We start from the raw sequence: 17275 nt of genomic DNA, 5'->3' as shown, positions 1-17275 counted from the left end.
ATGTGTTTCTTGCATGCAAATAATTTGCGTATCTTGCGTATAGCCTGTGATGTGTTTAGACTACCTCTGGCTGGGGACCTTTGTTCCATGTTGTTCACCTTTTTTCCCCTCAATTCAGATTACTTATCAATACCTGCAAAAGCAATAGCGTAACTTCCATTCTGGCTCTGAAGTCTAATGTCTGGAAAAAATAATCCTGATAATGTCATTAGGCTTGGGTTTTCAAACTAAACATTTTTTAGCAATAAGAGCTGCAAACATTGGGCATATGGACAGTGATGTTGACCAGCCATGAAGAGTGTAATGAACAAGTTGAATTAAAAGAGCTGAACAACGGGAAATGAAGGATCCAGTGTCAGATTTCCTCCTTCAATTGTGAGAATTTCTGTTTTTATTCTCTTGTTGGTCCCCCAAATTTACTGCAATACAAAATTGTTGAAGAGCTCCTTTAAGCAAAATATCAAACCCCATTTTTATAGCTGACAAAGGCTAGAGGCTTCATGAAGCTCTGTTAGCATACAACATCCATTAATATACTGGGTGGGGTGGATCCATCTTAATTAACCAAATATCCTTGTTTTCCTCCACAGCTGTATGTGGGTAAACCAGGTAGCTCAACCCTTCAAAAACAGTTACCATGTTTACCTTTTGTTGCATTTGTTACTGTGTTTCTCAAAAACTGGTTTACTTTAGAAACACAAAATGACCACAGAATATATTCTATCTGCAGGATAAATGTTATCAAAAAAAAATTCAACACTAATAGTACTCAACAACAACAATGATGCCTACAATTCATTTATACATCTTTTAAGCACTCACATTGTGACATTTGATGTTTCCTTAAACTACATATATTTGGCATAGGGCTGAAACAATTAATCGATTATTAAAATGCATCGACGCAAATTCCTTGCATCAAGGCTTTGTTTAATCCATATAACTATATAGCACACTGTTTCGCACAGACATTTATTACTGTCATACATTGCGCTTACGCTGTGTGAACATGACGTGATTATGATGCCGCTGTTTGCAAAGTGGAGGAAGACAAAGAAAATAGAGAGGGATGAAGAAGAAAGTGTCCAAACTATGGGATTATTTCAAGAGGTGGCACCGCCAAGCAAAAGTACTTTAATCGGTGCATCGATTAATCATTGAAATAATCTATAGAAGCCTCGAGTACTAAAATATTAGCTGCAGCCCTAATTTGGCATCAGCCCTGCTTTCTAAATATCTTAATATTGCTATCACTATTGACCTATCTCTCTGCCTGTGTTTTTGTACTGTATGGAGAAAAAATTATTTATTCTGCCTTATGAAATTAAGGGCCGTTTTCATGACTGGATGCCTCGACCCATGATTGCTTTCTTTGTGTTCCTCTCTGGTCTCAGCAGGATTATATAACATTTTGGTCCAAACAATGATACCAAGAGACCAAAACTGGAGGCCAGGATGGCAAATACCTCCACCGCATCTGCATATTTGCCTGGTGAGCTGATGTATGCAGGGACAAAGGCCACCCACACAGCACAGAAGATCAGCATGCTGAAAGTGATAAGTTTGGCCTCATTGAAACTATCTGGAAGATTCCTTGCTATAAATGCAATCAGAAAACTGAGGGTAGCCAATAAGCCAATATAACCCAGTAACACTGCAAAACCAACTGTGGACCCGACTACACATTCATAAATTATCTTATCATTGTGGTATTGAGTGTTTTTATGAGGTGCAGGTGAGGAAGAGACAAGCCAGGCAGTGCAGATTGCTGCCTGAATAGAAGTAAGGACAATAACTGTCCCTCTCTGCTGCACAGCACCAAACCACTTCAGACTGGCTCCACCTCCTGGCTTGGAGGCCTTGAACACAGCCAGAACCACCATGGTTTTCACCAGGATGCATGAGATGCAAAGCACAAAGCTGATCCCAAATGCTGCATGTCTCAGCTGGCATGTCCACAGCCTGGGACGTCCAATAAACAGCAGTGAGCAAAGGAAACATAGTTTAAGTGACACCAAAAGCAGGAAACTCAGTTCCGAATTGTTGGCTCTTACTATAGGTGTGCTGCGATGATAGCTGAAGATCCCTAGTACAACATCACAGATAAATGTGCCCAGTAATGATGTGGTTGTCAAGCAGATGCCCAGAGGTTCATGGTAGGAGAGAAACTCTGTTTTCTTAGGAACACAGTGGTCACGCTGGGGGCTGGACCAGAAGTCGTCAGGACAACTGATGCACTCAGTGGAATCTGTGAAAATGTGGAAGGTCGATACTTACTTGCGATACATTTGTATTACATCTCCAAACTACAATGTTTAAAAGTGAATACCAACCAGTCTTATTGCTGATCTTTCCCTCAGAACAAGGGATGCAGTCAAAACAGCACACAGGTTCCCCTTTCTTTCTGGCCATGCGGGTACCTGGAGGACAGCTCTCACTGCACACTGACCGCGGTGGCTATAGGGAGAAAAATAAATCTCATATTCTACACTACTTTAATGAGTTATCCATGGGCGTAAAGTCAGAAGCAACCTTTTTTGATTCGATGTTCCAGAAGATTTTGTCTTCATCAATTGTGAGTTCTTCACCTTTGAAGGCTGACCTCTTAACCTCACCCACTTTCTGAAGTGTAGTTCTTCCATCAGGGAGCCACAGCCAGTTCATGATATCATAGATTGGTAAGGCATCACCATTCTCATCAAACGACACTTGATCACCAAATGGTGTGGTGAAGTTGACCTTTTCCACGTAATACACAAGCTATAATATTCAGAATAAAAAAAAAAAAAAAAAAAAAAAAAAAAAAAGGGACAGAAGAAAACCAAAGAGGACAGATAAAAAAAAAAAATCCTATATAACCATGGCGTACACAGCAGTGCCTATTACTCTGCAAGAAATATTAAAGCATTTGATTTAGTTGTATATATTGCAGTGAATGTAAACTGATATCGCACCTGCCATGGCTCCAGTCTTTGCAGAGTGGCACAGCTGTGCCCACTGAAAGGCCCTCTCCCTGGTTGACATTGCAGCATTTCATCAAGGGCATATGCCAGAGCATAGACAGCTTTGTACACATTGTACTCTGGCCTGAGGTCTGAAATGTCCAAGAACTCAGTTTCCATATTCTCTAGATCTTCCTGTCCAGTGCATAATTCTCCCCCAGCTTCCACCCAACCTTCTGGAGGTGGTGCAAATCTACACTGAAATGTGTATTCCCAAAACTTTTTCACCTGAAATTCAATAAAAATGCATGTTAACAGAAAAACTGATATTTTCCATGAAGTTGTAAGATAGTAAGTGTCACAAGGGTGTGTAGGTTGAAAGGTTGGTGGACCCAAATGCAGGACACTTGAGTGGAGCAGGTAAAGTTCAGAGGATTTATTTAAGCAACAAAAGGCAAGCATGCTTACTGGCAGAGTGGCTGAGTCCAAAATAAACAAGGTAATCCAACAGAAATCCAAAAAGGGGTGAAAATCCAGAGTGCAGGGAAACAGGATGACACAACGAGCAAGGCAGGCTAAACACTATAACACGAGACAGAGCGTATACATGCTACAATGACCGGGATCAAACACCAGGGACTAACGAGCAGGGCGGGAGCAACACAGGTGACCGGGATCAGGACTAATGAGGCAGAGAGGCAGCAGAGGAAAACAGAGAAACGGGCATGCAGAGGGATTACTGGGGTAACAGACATAACAACACAGAAGTTTACAGACCAGAAGTAAACACTAAGGCATGAACTTAGACATGAACCCAGTGTTGGGCAAGCTACTTGGAAAATATAGTGAGCTAAGGTATTAGCCACTCTACATTAAATTAAGCTTCACTACACAGAAGCTACCCCCCAGTGAAAAGTAGCAAGCTAAGCTACAGCAATGTGGCAAAAGTAGCTTAGTTACATATAAACAACTTTTAATTTTTTAATATTTTATAGTTAGGTCTGTCAATATATACACTCACACACACAGCATATGCCTAGTTTATATTGAACTAACTGCATTTCACAAGAGCAATAGAAGAAACACCAAAAACCTGCTCCAAACAGTGTGTGTGCGAGAGAAAGCTAAATCAGACACACAGAAACTCTCCTACTGAGTGCCACATCATTGCAGCTAAATCTATTTCCTCATGCAACAAATGGAGAACCATTGTTGTTTGTATAAAGTAACTTAATTATCACATTAATTAATTATATATTTTTTAATTGTTTATATGTAAATTTGTGCACTGGCAACATTGCAACCTAAACATTCATGGCAATGGGCGAGAAAGAGGAGAGAGATATCTCATCTCATGGAAACAAGTTTCTGCCACTACATGTCAAACATAAATTGATGCCTGGCAAACAGACAGAACCCAAGCATGATGGTACAGAAACTAATACATGAGACAGGAACAGAACTGAAATCAGGAATATACCAAACACCACTAAACACCAACTAAAAGATAGTAACCAGCAACAGTAACCAGATAAACAATAACATCAGGTAGAGGATGCACATTAAAGGTAGCAAGCAAACTATAAACTAACAGCACACAAAGAACTCAGGACAGGATCGTGACAGCAAGGTTAAATTCTCACCATGCTATTTCCATAGTCATTGTTGTGTTGGTCAGGACGTATTTGTAAGAGAAAATCCCTGAGCCCTGCTATTTCTCCTCTACGGATGGCGATGCCCAGTGTGCCAACCAGATAAGGCATGAGGTGGGGGATTTGGAACACAGCAGCTGCTATCCAGGCTTCACTGGCCATCCACTGCAAACCTGTCACATTCTGTCTCACCACCTGTGCATTATACCAAATATATACTCATATAACTGTGCCACTAAAGTGGTGTTGTTTGTAGTCTGAATTATACAGTTCATATCTTGTCTTACTCATTCATACTCAGGTGGAATCCTGTGTTTTACACAGTATTATGAGCAAAGTAATGCATATTGTGGCATGACCAGAGTTCAGTGTAATTTGTCTGAATAAGTTATTTTACTCAAAAACTATGCTAACAATACATGTGTTACAGGTCAAAATGTTACTGAAACTAAAATGTTTCAGTTTGACAAATAAAACACTAAGTTGTATAGTTGTACTTCAAGACCAACCTCCTCCATGAGGCCAAAAATGTAACTCTCATGTGCAAACACAATGACCACACGAGCTGTAGATTTCTTCATTATATCCACAATCCTTCTTAATTCAGCCGGGTCATTGGCCCAGGGCAAAACCTCTAAGTAGGCCAGACAACCTCCACCAGACTGAACAAAGTCAGACTGGAAGGATCGGGCAGCATAGAGTCCATAATCATCATCACCGACCAGAAGACCTGCCCAAGTCCAGCCAAAGTGGTTTAGAATATAGATCACAGAACGCACCTAAATGAATACAGAGTGGAAGGATAAGTGCACAGGTTGGAATAATCTGCCACTGGAAAACTGGCTAAACACGTTTCACAATGGTCCATGTTTAATTATTGCCATTCAGCTTTGTTATCCGAGAACAAACAACTCCATCAATGACGCACAGAATATGACTGGTATTACACAAAAGGAATATATATTTCATTGCAGTGGTCATTCTTTGAATGTACATGATTTCTTTCATGTATTTTCATTTTGCTAATGGTCACCTGGAAAGTGTCACTTGGGATTGTTCTGAAGAAGGATGGAAACTTTTGCCGGTCACTCAGGCAGGAACATGTGGCATAATAACTCACCTGTGAAAGACAGAACGCACGTCCTAAAAACTGGAAAAATGCTTATCCAGGTCTTTACAATTTTTAGTTTGATTACTTCATGTTTACAATTGACATCAAATGTGAAGTCAAAATGATGCAAAATAATTATTATTAGATAGTTAGGCCAAAAACTTACCATAGGTACTCTGTACAAACCTAAGACACTGGAGATGGCAATAGAACTTGTAGAGGTAGAATCACCCACAATCCCTAGGACTGAGGGGTTTCCTTTACAGGTCTCGTCTAATAAAAACTGCTCCTCTTGACCACTGACTAAGGACAAGGCTGCACGGAATCCAATTCCTAGTTTGACGCAGTTATCATAAAGACTGTATCCCAGAGTCACATTAGGTAGCAGGTTAGAGTTTCTGTTAATCTCATCAATAGCAAAGGTCATCGTCATGGCATTCCTGAACCCTGGAGTGTCAAAGCTGACAAAAAATACCTCTGTTTACTATTGAAAAATAAAACCCGATACATCAACTTTGCCAGCACGGATATGTTTCACAAGTACAAATTTTGCAAAGAATTAGGATTAGATTAGAAGATATCATAATGAAATAAAACAGCAAAAAGATTTTTTTTTAAAACAATATAACTATATATATATATATATATATATATATATATATATATATATATATATAGAATTGATCTCCCCCATTTTCTACTTATTGCTTTTTTCCCTGACAGACTCACCCATGGCAGGTAGGCTGTTGTGGCTCTGAGGTAAAAGACAGTTCCGGAAAGACAGAAAATAAATGGATCTCAAACAGCCCACCTAGAACAACATCTCCAGCCTTGTGCATCCCATTTAGATGAAACTGTCCCTGTAACAGGCAGGAAGAGGAATAAAACAGGGAGGACACAGCAGAAGAAAAGTAGGAATATAACAACATTAAATATATTAGAGAGAGCAAGTTGACATCTAAAAATGCCCACATGACTTTCCTCCTGTTAACCCGTTTTCTGAGACCAGTCATTGTATTTCTATGTCAGCCTCTTTTATTGACTTGCAGTATTGTTTAATCTTGCACACCACCCATCAGGGCATAAACAAAAGTAGGGGCAGGGCCTAAAATACATTTCATTTGAGATTTCTTTTCTATTAAGGCAAAATAAATTTTTGAATGACAGTCATAGTATGTATTTAGCATTAAGTGGACTTTGACATGCATGTTAAATTGAAAATACAGTCTATACATACCTTCCTGTAAAACATCTACTTGTCTTGTTGTAAAATCTAAGTAAAAAAGTTTTCTTCCAAATCACCCCGCAGTTTAAAGGGGCATTATGGAGTTTCCAGCAGCCACTAGTGGTGCGGTTCTAAGATTGCAACCAGGTGTGTTCTCGTACACGTGCTCGCTTGAACTCATGAGCGAGCATAATCCGAAACACAACCACTTTCATACAGAAATACCACAAGAAACGCAGGAACACCAGCATGCAGGCTGTGGCTTTTCAGACATGTTCAAGATCTGTTACTTTGATGTTCCCGTCTCAGAGGCAGATCATCACCGGCGCCATACCTTTCATTCAGCACAGCCAGCCGCATATCGGCTCAATACTCACGAAAAAAGGCTGAGTAACAGCGGCTATAGACAGACAGAGAGAACAGACAGAGCTGGAAACTCAGGTAAACTCCCACTGCAACGTTACAGTAATGATAATGGTACATTTACTGCATTTAGCTGACGTGCTACATTATTAGCTCGCCTGTCTGCTTTTCAGTAACGTTAACCATCTTTACTATCTGTGAATCTGTCACCGGAGGCTCAGCAATGTCAGCACAGCTACATGTATTGGATGATAATGAAACGGTTTGTGAGCTGGAATGACTGCAGTAAGTAACTTTACTGTAACTAGTGAAAGTGGATGACTCTTCCCCTGTGTTGTTGTGACCGTTTTGTTGCAATGTTTTATGTTATGTGGGTCACGTTAATTACAGCGACTGAGAGGTGGAGAAGCGGTATATCTGAGTATTGGTAAAACCACAATAAATATAAACTGAACGTTACGAAGAAAATAGCAGCAGGTACGAGCTACTGTAGCGTTAGCTGGCTGCCCTGGCCGCATCACTACAGGCTAACATTAGTAAATAAATCACTCCTTAAGTGGAGCCTGTGTTTTGCTGTGAGCTGGTTGTTTTATGGTGTTCGTGGACTGCATGTCGTTAGCTGCTGTATTGTCGCTGTAGTCTGAGAGAGGCTCGGGAGCACGCACAGGGCTGAATCTGACCCGGAGACCTCATTAAAAGCAGTAGTGGCTGATGCAAGCAATGGAGAAAACGGGCGTGTGCTTCATTTCTAAGTGAGTTTTGAGCCCACTGACAATAAGGCAATGAAAATTTGATTTATTCAAATCAAAAACTTACATATAGCCCCTTTAAAATCAGAGCAGATACCCACACCAGAAGGGCCACTGAGGATCATCCCAAATTTGTGTGTGTGACAATCATACCATATTAAACCAAATGCACAAATCATCCCGGGCTATGTAGTTTTCACAAGCAAACATTAACAGAGTTTGATAAAATGCCCACTAGATGGTAGTAGCAGAATAGTCGGTTAATGAAATAAATCAATAAAGTCCTGTCGTGATCCATTTGTAATTTTTCTGGGAGGGAAGAGCTTGCAGCAAAAGCAGAAAAGGCTATTGTTTTTCTTACGGCTGATATATTCATACATCATATATCAGCAAGCTTCTCTTCATTTTCTTCCTTATATTAGATTCCTATGAAAGATGTGATGGTGGCAACTTCCTCTTTTTAGGAAAAGTAAATGGGGACCTCTGCTGACAAATTCTATTTTCACCTTATCAGACAAATCTGCAAGGTAAATAGGTGCTGTCTAAGTGGACTCAGATGTTGCAGGCTCAATTGGCACCTACTGTAATGGGTGAACATGGGGCTGGTAGTATTATTTGTGTACCTGCAGGCAGAGACAGACATGCATGCACACCCCAGATAGCAAACATTATTGAAACTATGTTGAATCAGCATTCTGCTCTCACCGCTAATTTAATTGAATAAACATCAGACTCTGATGTTAATTTATCATCATTTTGCACCGTTTTTTAATATTGAAAGAATGTTGAAATCATAGCTAACTAAAAATCAATGTGACTTCAATGTTATTTCAACCAATACTACTTTTGAAACAACGTTGAAATGATAGTGTAACTAACAATCAACTTGACTTAAATGATATTTCAACCAATATTACTATTGAAATGACATTGAAACTATGTTGAATCAGCATTCTGTTCTCAACACTAATTTCATTGAGTCAGCATCAGACTGTGATGTTGATTCATCATCATTTTGCACCCTTTTTTAATACTGAAACAACGTCATAGCTAACTCAAAATCAACATGACTTCAATGTTATTTCGACCAATATTAAACCACAGAAAAGACACTATAATATATTAAAAATTTATAAATATCAATTTAATAAGTTAAAAAATACAAGTTTATTTATGGAATAAAAAAAATTATTCACTACTCCTGTTCTGCTCTGTCCACCGATCAGGTCTGGAGCTTAGGAAGCCATTTTTGCGCTGCCTGGGCAAAGTCAAAGACTTCTGTCCCCATTTGTTCAGTCAGGGCATCTATAACAGAAAACATAGAAACAAAACAACTTTCAGTAGTGAAAAGGATGTGAAGATGAACAATGTCAGTCGGGCTGAATTGGCGCTATATTATATATATAACAGTTAACTTACTTGAATTCACTAATGTTACCAATTTGCCAGTTTATTGTAGATGTAGACTGCCTGGCTGTGGTGGAATCCATTGACGTTTATAGTTTAACGTTATTTAAATTGTCAAACATTAAATGCAGTCATAGATTGAATCTGGAGGCTGAAATTTGTAGGAGACTGACAGATGTATCAAGTTAGCTGGCTTATTTAAAGTTAAATGACAGGGGCATTAGCTAGCATCAGTTACGAGCATGAGAAAGGTGTGCATTTTTTCGCAAAGCAGTCGAAATCTGAGCAAAGATAAAATACAGTTTTTAACATAATTTACAGTCCTGTACAGGATATTATCCTCTGGTGATAAAGTTAGCATTTATACTAGTGAAGTAACTTATCCTAATACGATGGAGCTTGAATATTGTGCTATATGTCAGTATAAAATGATATTGAAACACTTGTATATAGTCTATAACTGAATATAATGTTAGACAATGTCAATAAACGATAAATGTCTACAAATTTGGTACAATTAAACATTAGATAAATAAATATGTGCTTACCTGATGTGGACTTGTGAGATGTGTGGGGTTCAGGAACGTTAATCCACCAAGCGATGGTCTCCCGGTCAATAATGCTGCATTGACTTTTCAATCATACAGTATTTCCCGGTCAACTATAATTCAATGACTTTTCAATCCTATTTCCCGGTCAACTATAAATCCATGGCTTTTCAATCATGTTTCCCGGTCAACTACAGTTCAATGACTTTTCAATCATGTTTCCCGGTCAACTACAGTTCAATGACTTCAATCATGTTTCCCGGTCAACTATAAATCCATGGCTTTTCAATATCATGTAATTTCTCGGTCAACTATAAATAGATGACTTTTCAATCATATTTCCCGGTCAACAATATTTCAATGACTTTTCAATCATGTTTCCCGGTCAACTATAAATCAATGGCTTTTCAATATCATGTCATTTCTGGTCAACTATAAATGATTTTTCAACATTGTTGTTGTTACCCAGTCAACTACAAATCAATGCTTAATCAAGTATAATCAGGGCAACTATAAATCAATATTATTCCAATGTCACGCTCATACATGGTCGTTTTTCATCAGTACTGCAATATTGATTCAACATTTATTTAGGAAAATCAATATTTATTTAATGTAGTCTTTATTCACAGCTAGCATAGCTGGGAGTATTTACCAAAATGACTGCAGTTTTTTGTTTCTTCCAGTTGTGTCTTATTTGTGTATTAGTTGTAATTTCTATTTACCACTTGTGCTTTTGTCACAGTTTTACATTATGTGATTCTTCATTAAATATGCAAGAAAAGTTATGCCTTGTGTTTAATGGAGGACTTCACACTGTTAACTAGCAGTCAAGCTTTGAAAAACGTGCAACTCATTGCGAGGACAGTATATAGGCTGAATAAGGCACTGATCTGTGTTGAGAACCTACTCAAGTGTATCTCTTAAGAAATGGTATTGTTCAAGCCTGTTGTTATACAATGGTTTAATTGGAATAATTATTTTAATGATGAGAGAGGCTTTTGAAAACACATTTGCACTTAAACTCTGCATTTCAGAAGAAAACTGTACTAGCACTTTCTTACAAAGTATATTGTAAACTTATTATGTACCTTTTTACAACCTTTAAAACAATAAAAGACATACATGACATTCATAGCTAGAAAGATAACATGATGTTCATAATAGCACAACACCAAAAAGTTGTTACAGTAATCTTGACATTAGATTGTAGAAAAATTTCTGCCAGGTGTATTTTTTATTTAATTATTCTTTCCATTTTCCTTCTGATGGCCTTGTTTTATATCCTCTTCTCATATTCCTCTCTCATTGCATTGTCTTCATACAGGACTTTGCAAAAGTTGTGAAGTACAGAACATGCTGATGTGTTTGGCTGCCCAGCGTAATGTGCACATCGCATACCTTTAGGAGACATATCCCTTTGAGGAATTCCAAAGGTGGGCTCTACAGTCATACGCTCTTGACTTAGCTGATGGTCTAATCTCACAGTAAGGCTTCATAAGCAAGACAGGACATCAACCCCCTTAAATGTTTCAAAAGTGTACCTTTGTCACCCTACTTATACAGTCAAAAATGGTATAATTCTATCTATGGCCAGCAAGTCAAGAAAAGTCATAGATTACTGCTTCTTTTTCTTACATTTGATGTTTGGAAACTCAGAAGCTAAGAGGAGCATTTTGAATTTCGGGCTGAATTGTGAATTTTAAGTATTCAGAAACATATGAACCAAGTGGTAAAAGATTTAATATTCAAATACATTTACTTGGCATCAGTCCTGCTGTCTAAATATCTTAACATTGCTATTACTACTAACCTACATCTTTTTCTTGTGTAGACAAAAATTATGCATTCTGTCTAATTAATTGAGTTTTTGTGACTCGATGCCTCGACCCATGATTGCTTTCTTTGTGTTCCTCTCTGGTCTCAGCAGGATTATGTAACATTTTGGTCCAAACAGTGATATCAAGAGACCAAAACTGGAAGCCAGGATGGCAAATACCTCCACAGCATCTGCATATTTGCCCGGTGAGTTGACATAAGCAGGGACAAAGGCCACCCACACAGCACAGAAGATCAGCATGCTGAAAGTGATGAGTTTGGCCTCATTGAAACTATCTGGAAGATTCCTTGCTATAAATGCAATCAGAAAACTGAGAGTAGCCAGTAAGCCAATATAGCCCAGTAACACTGCAAAACCAACTGTGGACCCGACTACGCACTCATAAACTATCTTGTCATTGCTGTATTGAGTGTTTTTATGAGGTGAAGGTGAGGCAGAGACAAGCCAGGCAGTGCAGATTGCTGCCTGAATGGAAGTAAGAACAATAACTGTCCCTCTCTGCTGCACAGCACCAAACCACTTCAGACTGGCACCACCTCCTGGCTTGGAGGCCTTGAACACAGCCAGAACCACCATGGTTTTCACCAGAATACATGAGATGCAAAGCACAAAGCTGATCCCAAATGCTACATGTCTCAGCTGGCATGTCCACAGCCTGGGACGTCCGATAAACAGCAGTGAGCAAAGGAAACATAGTTTAAGTGACACCAAGAGCACAAAACTCAGTTCTGAATTGTTGGCTCTTACAATAGGTGTTCTGCGATGATAAATGAAGATCCCTAGGACAACAGCACAGATAAATGTGCCCAGCAATGAGGCAGTTGTCAAGCAGATACCCAGAGGTTCATGGTAGGAGAGGAACTCTGTATTCTTAGGAACACAGTGGTCCTGCTGGGGGCTGGTCCAGAAATCCTCAGGACAACTGATGCACTCCATGGAATCTGTGAAAAAGGAAAATGTCTTGAGATACATATTTATAATTGATCTCAAAACGGCAATGGTTAAAGTTGGATACCAACCAGTCTTATTGCTGATCTTTCCCTCAGAACAAGGAATGCAGTCAAAACAGCACACAGGTTCCCCTTTCTTTCTGGCCATGCGAGTACCTGGAGGACAGCTCTCACTGCACACTGACTGCTGTGGCTATAGGGAGAAAAGTGTTATTCTACACTACTTTACACCGCTGTAATGAGTTATCTATGGGCCAAAAAATGTGTCTGAAAAATCAGAAGCAACCTTTTTTGATTCAAAGTTCCAGAAGATTTTGTCTTCATCAATTGTGAGTTCTTCACCTTTGAAGGCTGACCTCTTAACCTCACCCACTTTCTGAAGTGTAGTTTTTCCATCAGGGAGCCACAGCCAGTTCATGATATCATAGATTGGTAAGGCATCACCATTCTCATCAAATGACACTTGATCACCACATGGTGTGGTGAAGTTGACCTTTTCCAAGTAATACACAAGCTATGAATATCAGAATAAGGAGTAGAGGAAAACCAAAGAGGACGGATCAAAATGAATTCTACTGAATACTAGGGGTGTGACGAGACACCCACAAGGCGAGATTCGAGATTGGGTTCAATCTTTAATGCTGAATTATATATATTACATTTCCAGCATTCTGATGTTTTTTATGCACCAGTTTATGGTGATTTTTTTATATAAAGAAAAACACAAATTTCAGGTGGCAGGTGACTATTCAAAATCTATAACCTAACTATGACAGAATATAAGTCAGTGCAGCTCTCAGGCATTCTATGCTGCTTTCAGATATATTTCTCCTGTAGAGTAACTTTTCTCATGTAATATCGTCCTTGCTGAGTTATGATTTAGTCTTCCCTCCTCTTTGTCTTTGTTTGAGGAAGTAACCTCTTTAAATGTGATTGTGGCACCTTTTCACCTTAATGATAAATTATTTAGTTTTAATTCAGTTAGAAACTCCTGGACCTTATTAGCTCCTGTGTTTCAGCATACACATCTGTGTTCTCTGATATTTCCAGAAAAAAGTCTTAATATTACCAGACTAACTTCGTCATTTAATGAGAAGTCTACCTGCCCTTTACTCTGCAGTTTGGGACTGCATGATGCATGTGAAACCGAAAGTACATGAAACACTTTTGCAGCTCAGATAAAGTGCAGCTCATAGTTCCAAACAGAGCAGGCTGCGCTTCAGTTTTTAGATGTTTATGTTGCAAAACTCTACCAGCTACGTTACCACTCATTACAGCTATCTGGATCATAACAGTGGGTCCAGCTGATTACTCTCAGGGCGTATGCTGGTGTCAATCAGCTGGGTGGAGTTGATTCACTCTGTGAGTCTTATCAGTTACACTACATTTGTATTTCACTGCATAAGAAAATAAATGTGTGGCTTGACAACGTGTGAAAAATGTAATTTGCGTGAGTCTAGCGAGACAGCTTTTCAGCTGATGAGAAATACCGCTACAATTCAATCTCGCGGCGTGAGATTTAGTCACACCCCTGAATACATTATCAAAGTGCTCTGCACTTTAAGATTAGTAATCACGTAGCTCTGCATTTAATCCTATACCCTAAATGCTACTCTGCAAGAAATACGAAAGCATAGGATTTAGATGTATACATAGGTGTGAATGTAAACTGAAATTACACCTGCCATGGCTCCAGTCTTTGCAAAGTGGCACAGCTGTGCCCGCTGAAAGGCCCTCTCCCTGGTTCGCACTGCAGCATTTCATCAAGGGCATAAGCCAGAGCATACACAGCCTTGTACACATTATACTCTGGCCTGAGGTTTGAAATGTCCAAGAACTCAGTCTCCATATTCTCTAGATCTTCCTGTCCAGTACATAATGCTCCTCCAGCTTCCACCCATCCTGCTGGAGGTGGTGCAAATCTGCACTGAAATGTGTATTCCCAAAACTGTTTCACCTGAAATTCATTAAAACTTCATGTTAACGGAAAGAATTATATATATTATTATTCTATGAAATTGCCATCAGAAGTTTCATCTCTAACCATGCTATTTCCATAGTCATTGTTGTGTTTGTCAGGACGTATTCGTAAGAGAAATTCCCTGATCCCTGCTATTTCTCCTCTACGGATGGCGATGCCCAGTGTGCTACCCAGGTAAGGCATGAGATGGGGGGTCTGGAACACAGTACCTGCTATCCCAGCTTCACTGGCCATCCACTGCAGGCCTGTCACATTCTGTCTCACCACCTGTGTATTATACCAATTATATAGTCATACAACAATGCCCATTCTAAATTATACACAGTTTACACAGATCATGTCTTACTCATTCATATACAGGTGCAATCCAATGTTTTACACTATATTATAAGCAAATGTATGCATACTGGACATCCATAAAGTAAATTTTACTGTAGGTTATATTTAAGTTGTATTTCAAGCCCAACCTCTTCCATGAAGTTAATCAAGAGACTCTCATGTGCAAACACAATGACCACACGAGCTGTAGATTTCTTCACTACATCCACAATCCTCCTTAGTTCAGCTGGGTCATTGCTCCAGGGCAAAACCTCTAAGTAGGCCAGACAACCTCTACCAGACTGAACAAAGTCAGACTGGAAGGATCGGGCAGCATAGAGTCCATATTCATCATCACTGACCAGCAGACCTGCCCAAGTCCAGCCAAAGTGGGTTAGAATCTGAATCATAGCACGCACCTAAGTGAATACAGAGTGGAGGGATTAGTGCACAGGCTGGAATAATCTGTCAGTGGAGACCCTGCTAAACAGGTTTCACAATGGACCGTGTTTATTATTTCCATTTAGCTTTGTTATCTGAGACCGAACAACACAACAACACAAATAAAATGACTGGTATTACACAAAAGGAATATATTTTTCAGTGAAGTACATGAAAGTTCTTTATGATCAATGTTTAACTGCAAAGGCTTTCTTTTATGCATATTAATTTTGCTGATTGTCACCTGGAAAGCGTCACTTGGGATGGTTCTAAAGAAGGATGGAAACTTTTGCCGGTCACTCAGGCAGGAACACGTGGCAAAATAACTCACCTGTGAAAGACACAGACTATAGATCCTAGAAACGTTTAAAACCTTTACCAAGTCTTTAAAAAATGTTGTTTGATTACTTGAGTCTTACATTCTCTTTTTTAAGGTGGATTACTCTATGTGTACAATTCAAATTAAATTTGAAATAAAATCAAAATTATATAAATTAATTATTAAATATTGTGGTGCAAAACTTACCATCGGTACTCTGTACAAACCTAAGACACTGGAGATAGCAATAGAACGGGTAGAGGAAGAATCACCCACAATCCCTAGGACTGGAGGGATTCCTACACAGGTCTCATCTAATATAAACTGCTCCTCTCGACCACTGACTAAGGACAAGGCTGCACGGAAACCCATTCCTAGTTGGACGCAGATATCAAAAAGACTGTATCCCAGAGTCACATTAGGTAACAGCTGGGAGTTTCTGTTGATCTCATCAATAGCAAAGGCCATGGTTTGAGCCTGCCTGAATCCTAGGACATCAAAACTGACACAAAAATTTCCACTGTTTATTATTGAAAATACAACATGATCGAGTAACTGTGTAAACATGAATATGTTGCACAGCTGCAGGTTTTGCGAACAATTACAATTTAGTAGTAACATTATTGTCAATAAAAAAAGACATCTGTGCAATAAATGGCATAAACACACATTGTAATTGTTGTAAACATTCTACACATGGGACAAACTTTCCCCAGTTTCTGCTTTAGTTGTTTCCTGATAGACTTACCCGTGGCAGGTAGGCTGTTGTGGCTCTGAGGTAAAAGACATGTCCGGAAAGACAGAAAAGAAGTGGATCCCAAATAACCCACCTAGAAAAACATCTCCAGCCTTGTGCATCCCATTTAGATGAAACTGGCCCTGTATCCGGCAGGAAGAGGAAGAAAGGAGGGAGGACACAGCAGAAGAAAAGTAGGAACACAACAACATGAAATACATCAGCGAGAGCAAATTGATATCTAAAAATGCCCACATGACTATTGTCATGTTTTCGACCTTTCTGAGCCCAATCATCAAGTGTTACTGGTATCTTAACCCCTTATATTGCTGTGTTGTTTAATCTTGCACACCACCCATCAGGGCATAAGCAAAATTAGGGGCAGGGCCTAAAATGCAATTCATTTGAGAATTGTTTTGTACTGAGGCAGAATTTATTTGTGCACTTTTAATAATATCTCACCCAGCTTGTGTTAGCAATTTATGCAACATAAAGTAAAAGTTGTGGACATAGTTGAAACACGAGGAAAGGAGTTGCCCTTGATTTTAACCTTCCTTGGATAACTATGCCCGCGACCCTGTACGCAGGATAAGCGGTTGACGATGGATGGATGGATAACTATGATAACTTCCACCTGGATGACTAAGAACCTTAACAGACAATTCCTGTAAAACACATACTTGCCTTGTTGTA

General features: G+C 39.2%; 1 protein-coding gene across 1 annotated transcript; it reads right to left on the bottom strand.

Moving 5' to 3' along the window:
• Positions 1-1088: 1088 nt before the first annotated feature.
• LOC119882457 (extracellular calcium-sensing receptor-like) lies at positions 1089-16803 on the bottom strand. Its single transcript, XM_038692502.1, has 15 exons — positions 16595-16803; positions 16054-16348; positions 15772-15858; positions 15236-15505; positions 14832-15035; positions 14469-14744; positions 13074-13301; positions 12857-12980; positions 12585-12778; positions 5628-5714; positions 4586-4789; positions 2955-3230; positions 2533-2760; positions 2334-2457; positions 1089-2248 (listed from the first exon to the last, which is right to left on the bottom strand). The coding sequence occupies exons 1-15, from the start codon at positions 16801-16803 to the stop codon at positions 1338-1340; spliced, it is 3717 nt and encodes a 1238-aa protein (XP_038548430.1). The 3' UTR covers positions 1089-1337.
• Between the last annotated feature and the right edge of the window lie 472 nt (positions 16804-17275).

Source organism: Micropterus salmoides, unplaced genomic scaffold (genome assembly GCF_014851395.1).
Source record: "Micropterus salmoides isolate LMB-PRFRI ecotype aquatic unplaced genomic scaffold, ASM1485139v1 Ms_hic_scaffold_3, whole genome shotgun sequence".
Taxonomy (NCBI): Eukaryota; Metazoa; Chordata; class Actinopteri; order Centrarchiformes; family Centrarchidae; genus Micropterus; species Micropterus salmoides.
This window is presented reverse-complemented; position numbering and strand designations above follow the sequence as displayed.

Coding starts and splice junctions, on each gene's coding strand:
- LOC119882457 (XM_038692502.1), bottom strand. CDS start 16,803: ATGTATTTCATGTTGTTGTGTTCCTACTTTTCTTCTGCTGTGTCCTCC. Junction 16,349..16,594: donor CAACAGCCTACCTGCCACGG/GTAAGTCTATCA, acceptor TTTTTGTGTCAG/TTTTGATGTCCTAGGATTCA. Junction 3,231..4,585: donor ATGACTATGGAAATAGCATG/GTGAGAATTTAA, acceptor ATTGAATTTCAG/GTGAAAAAGTTTTGGGAATA.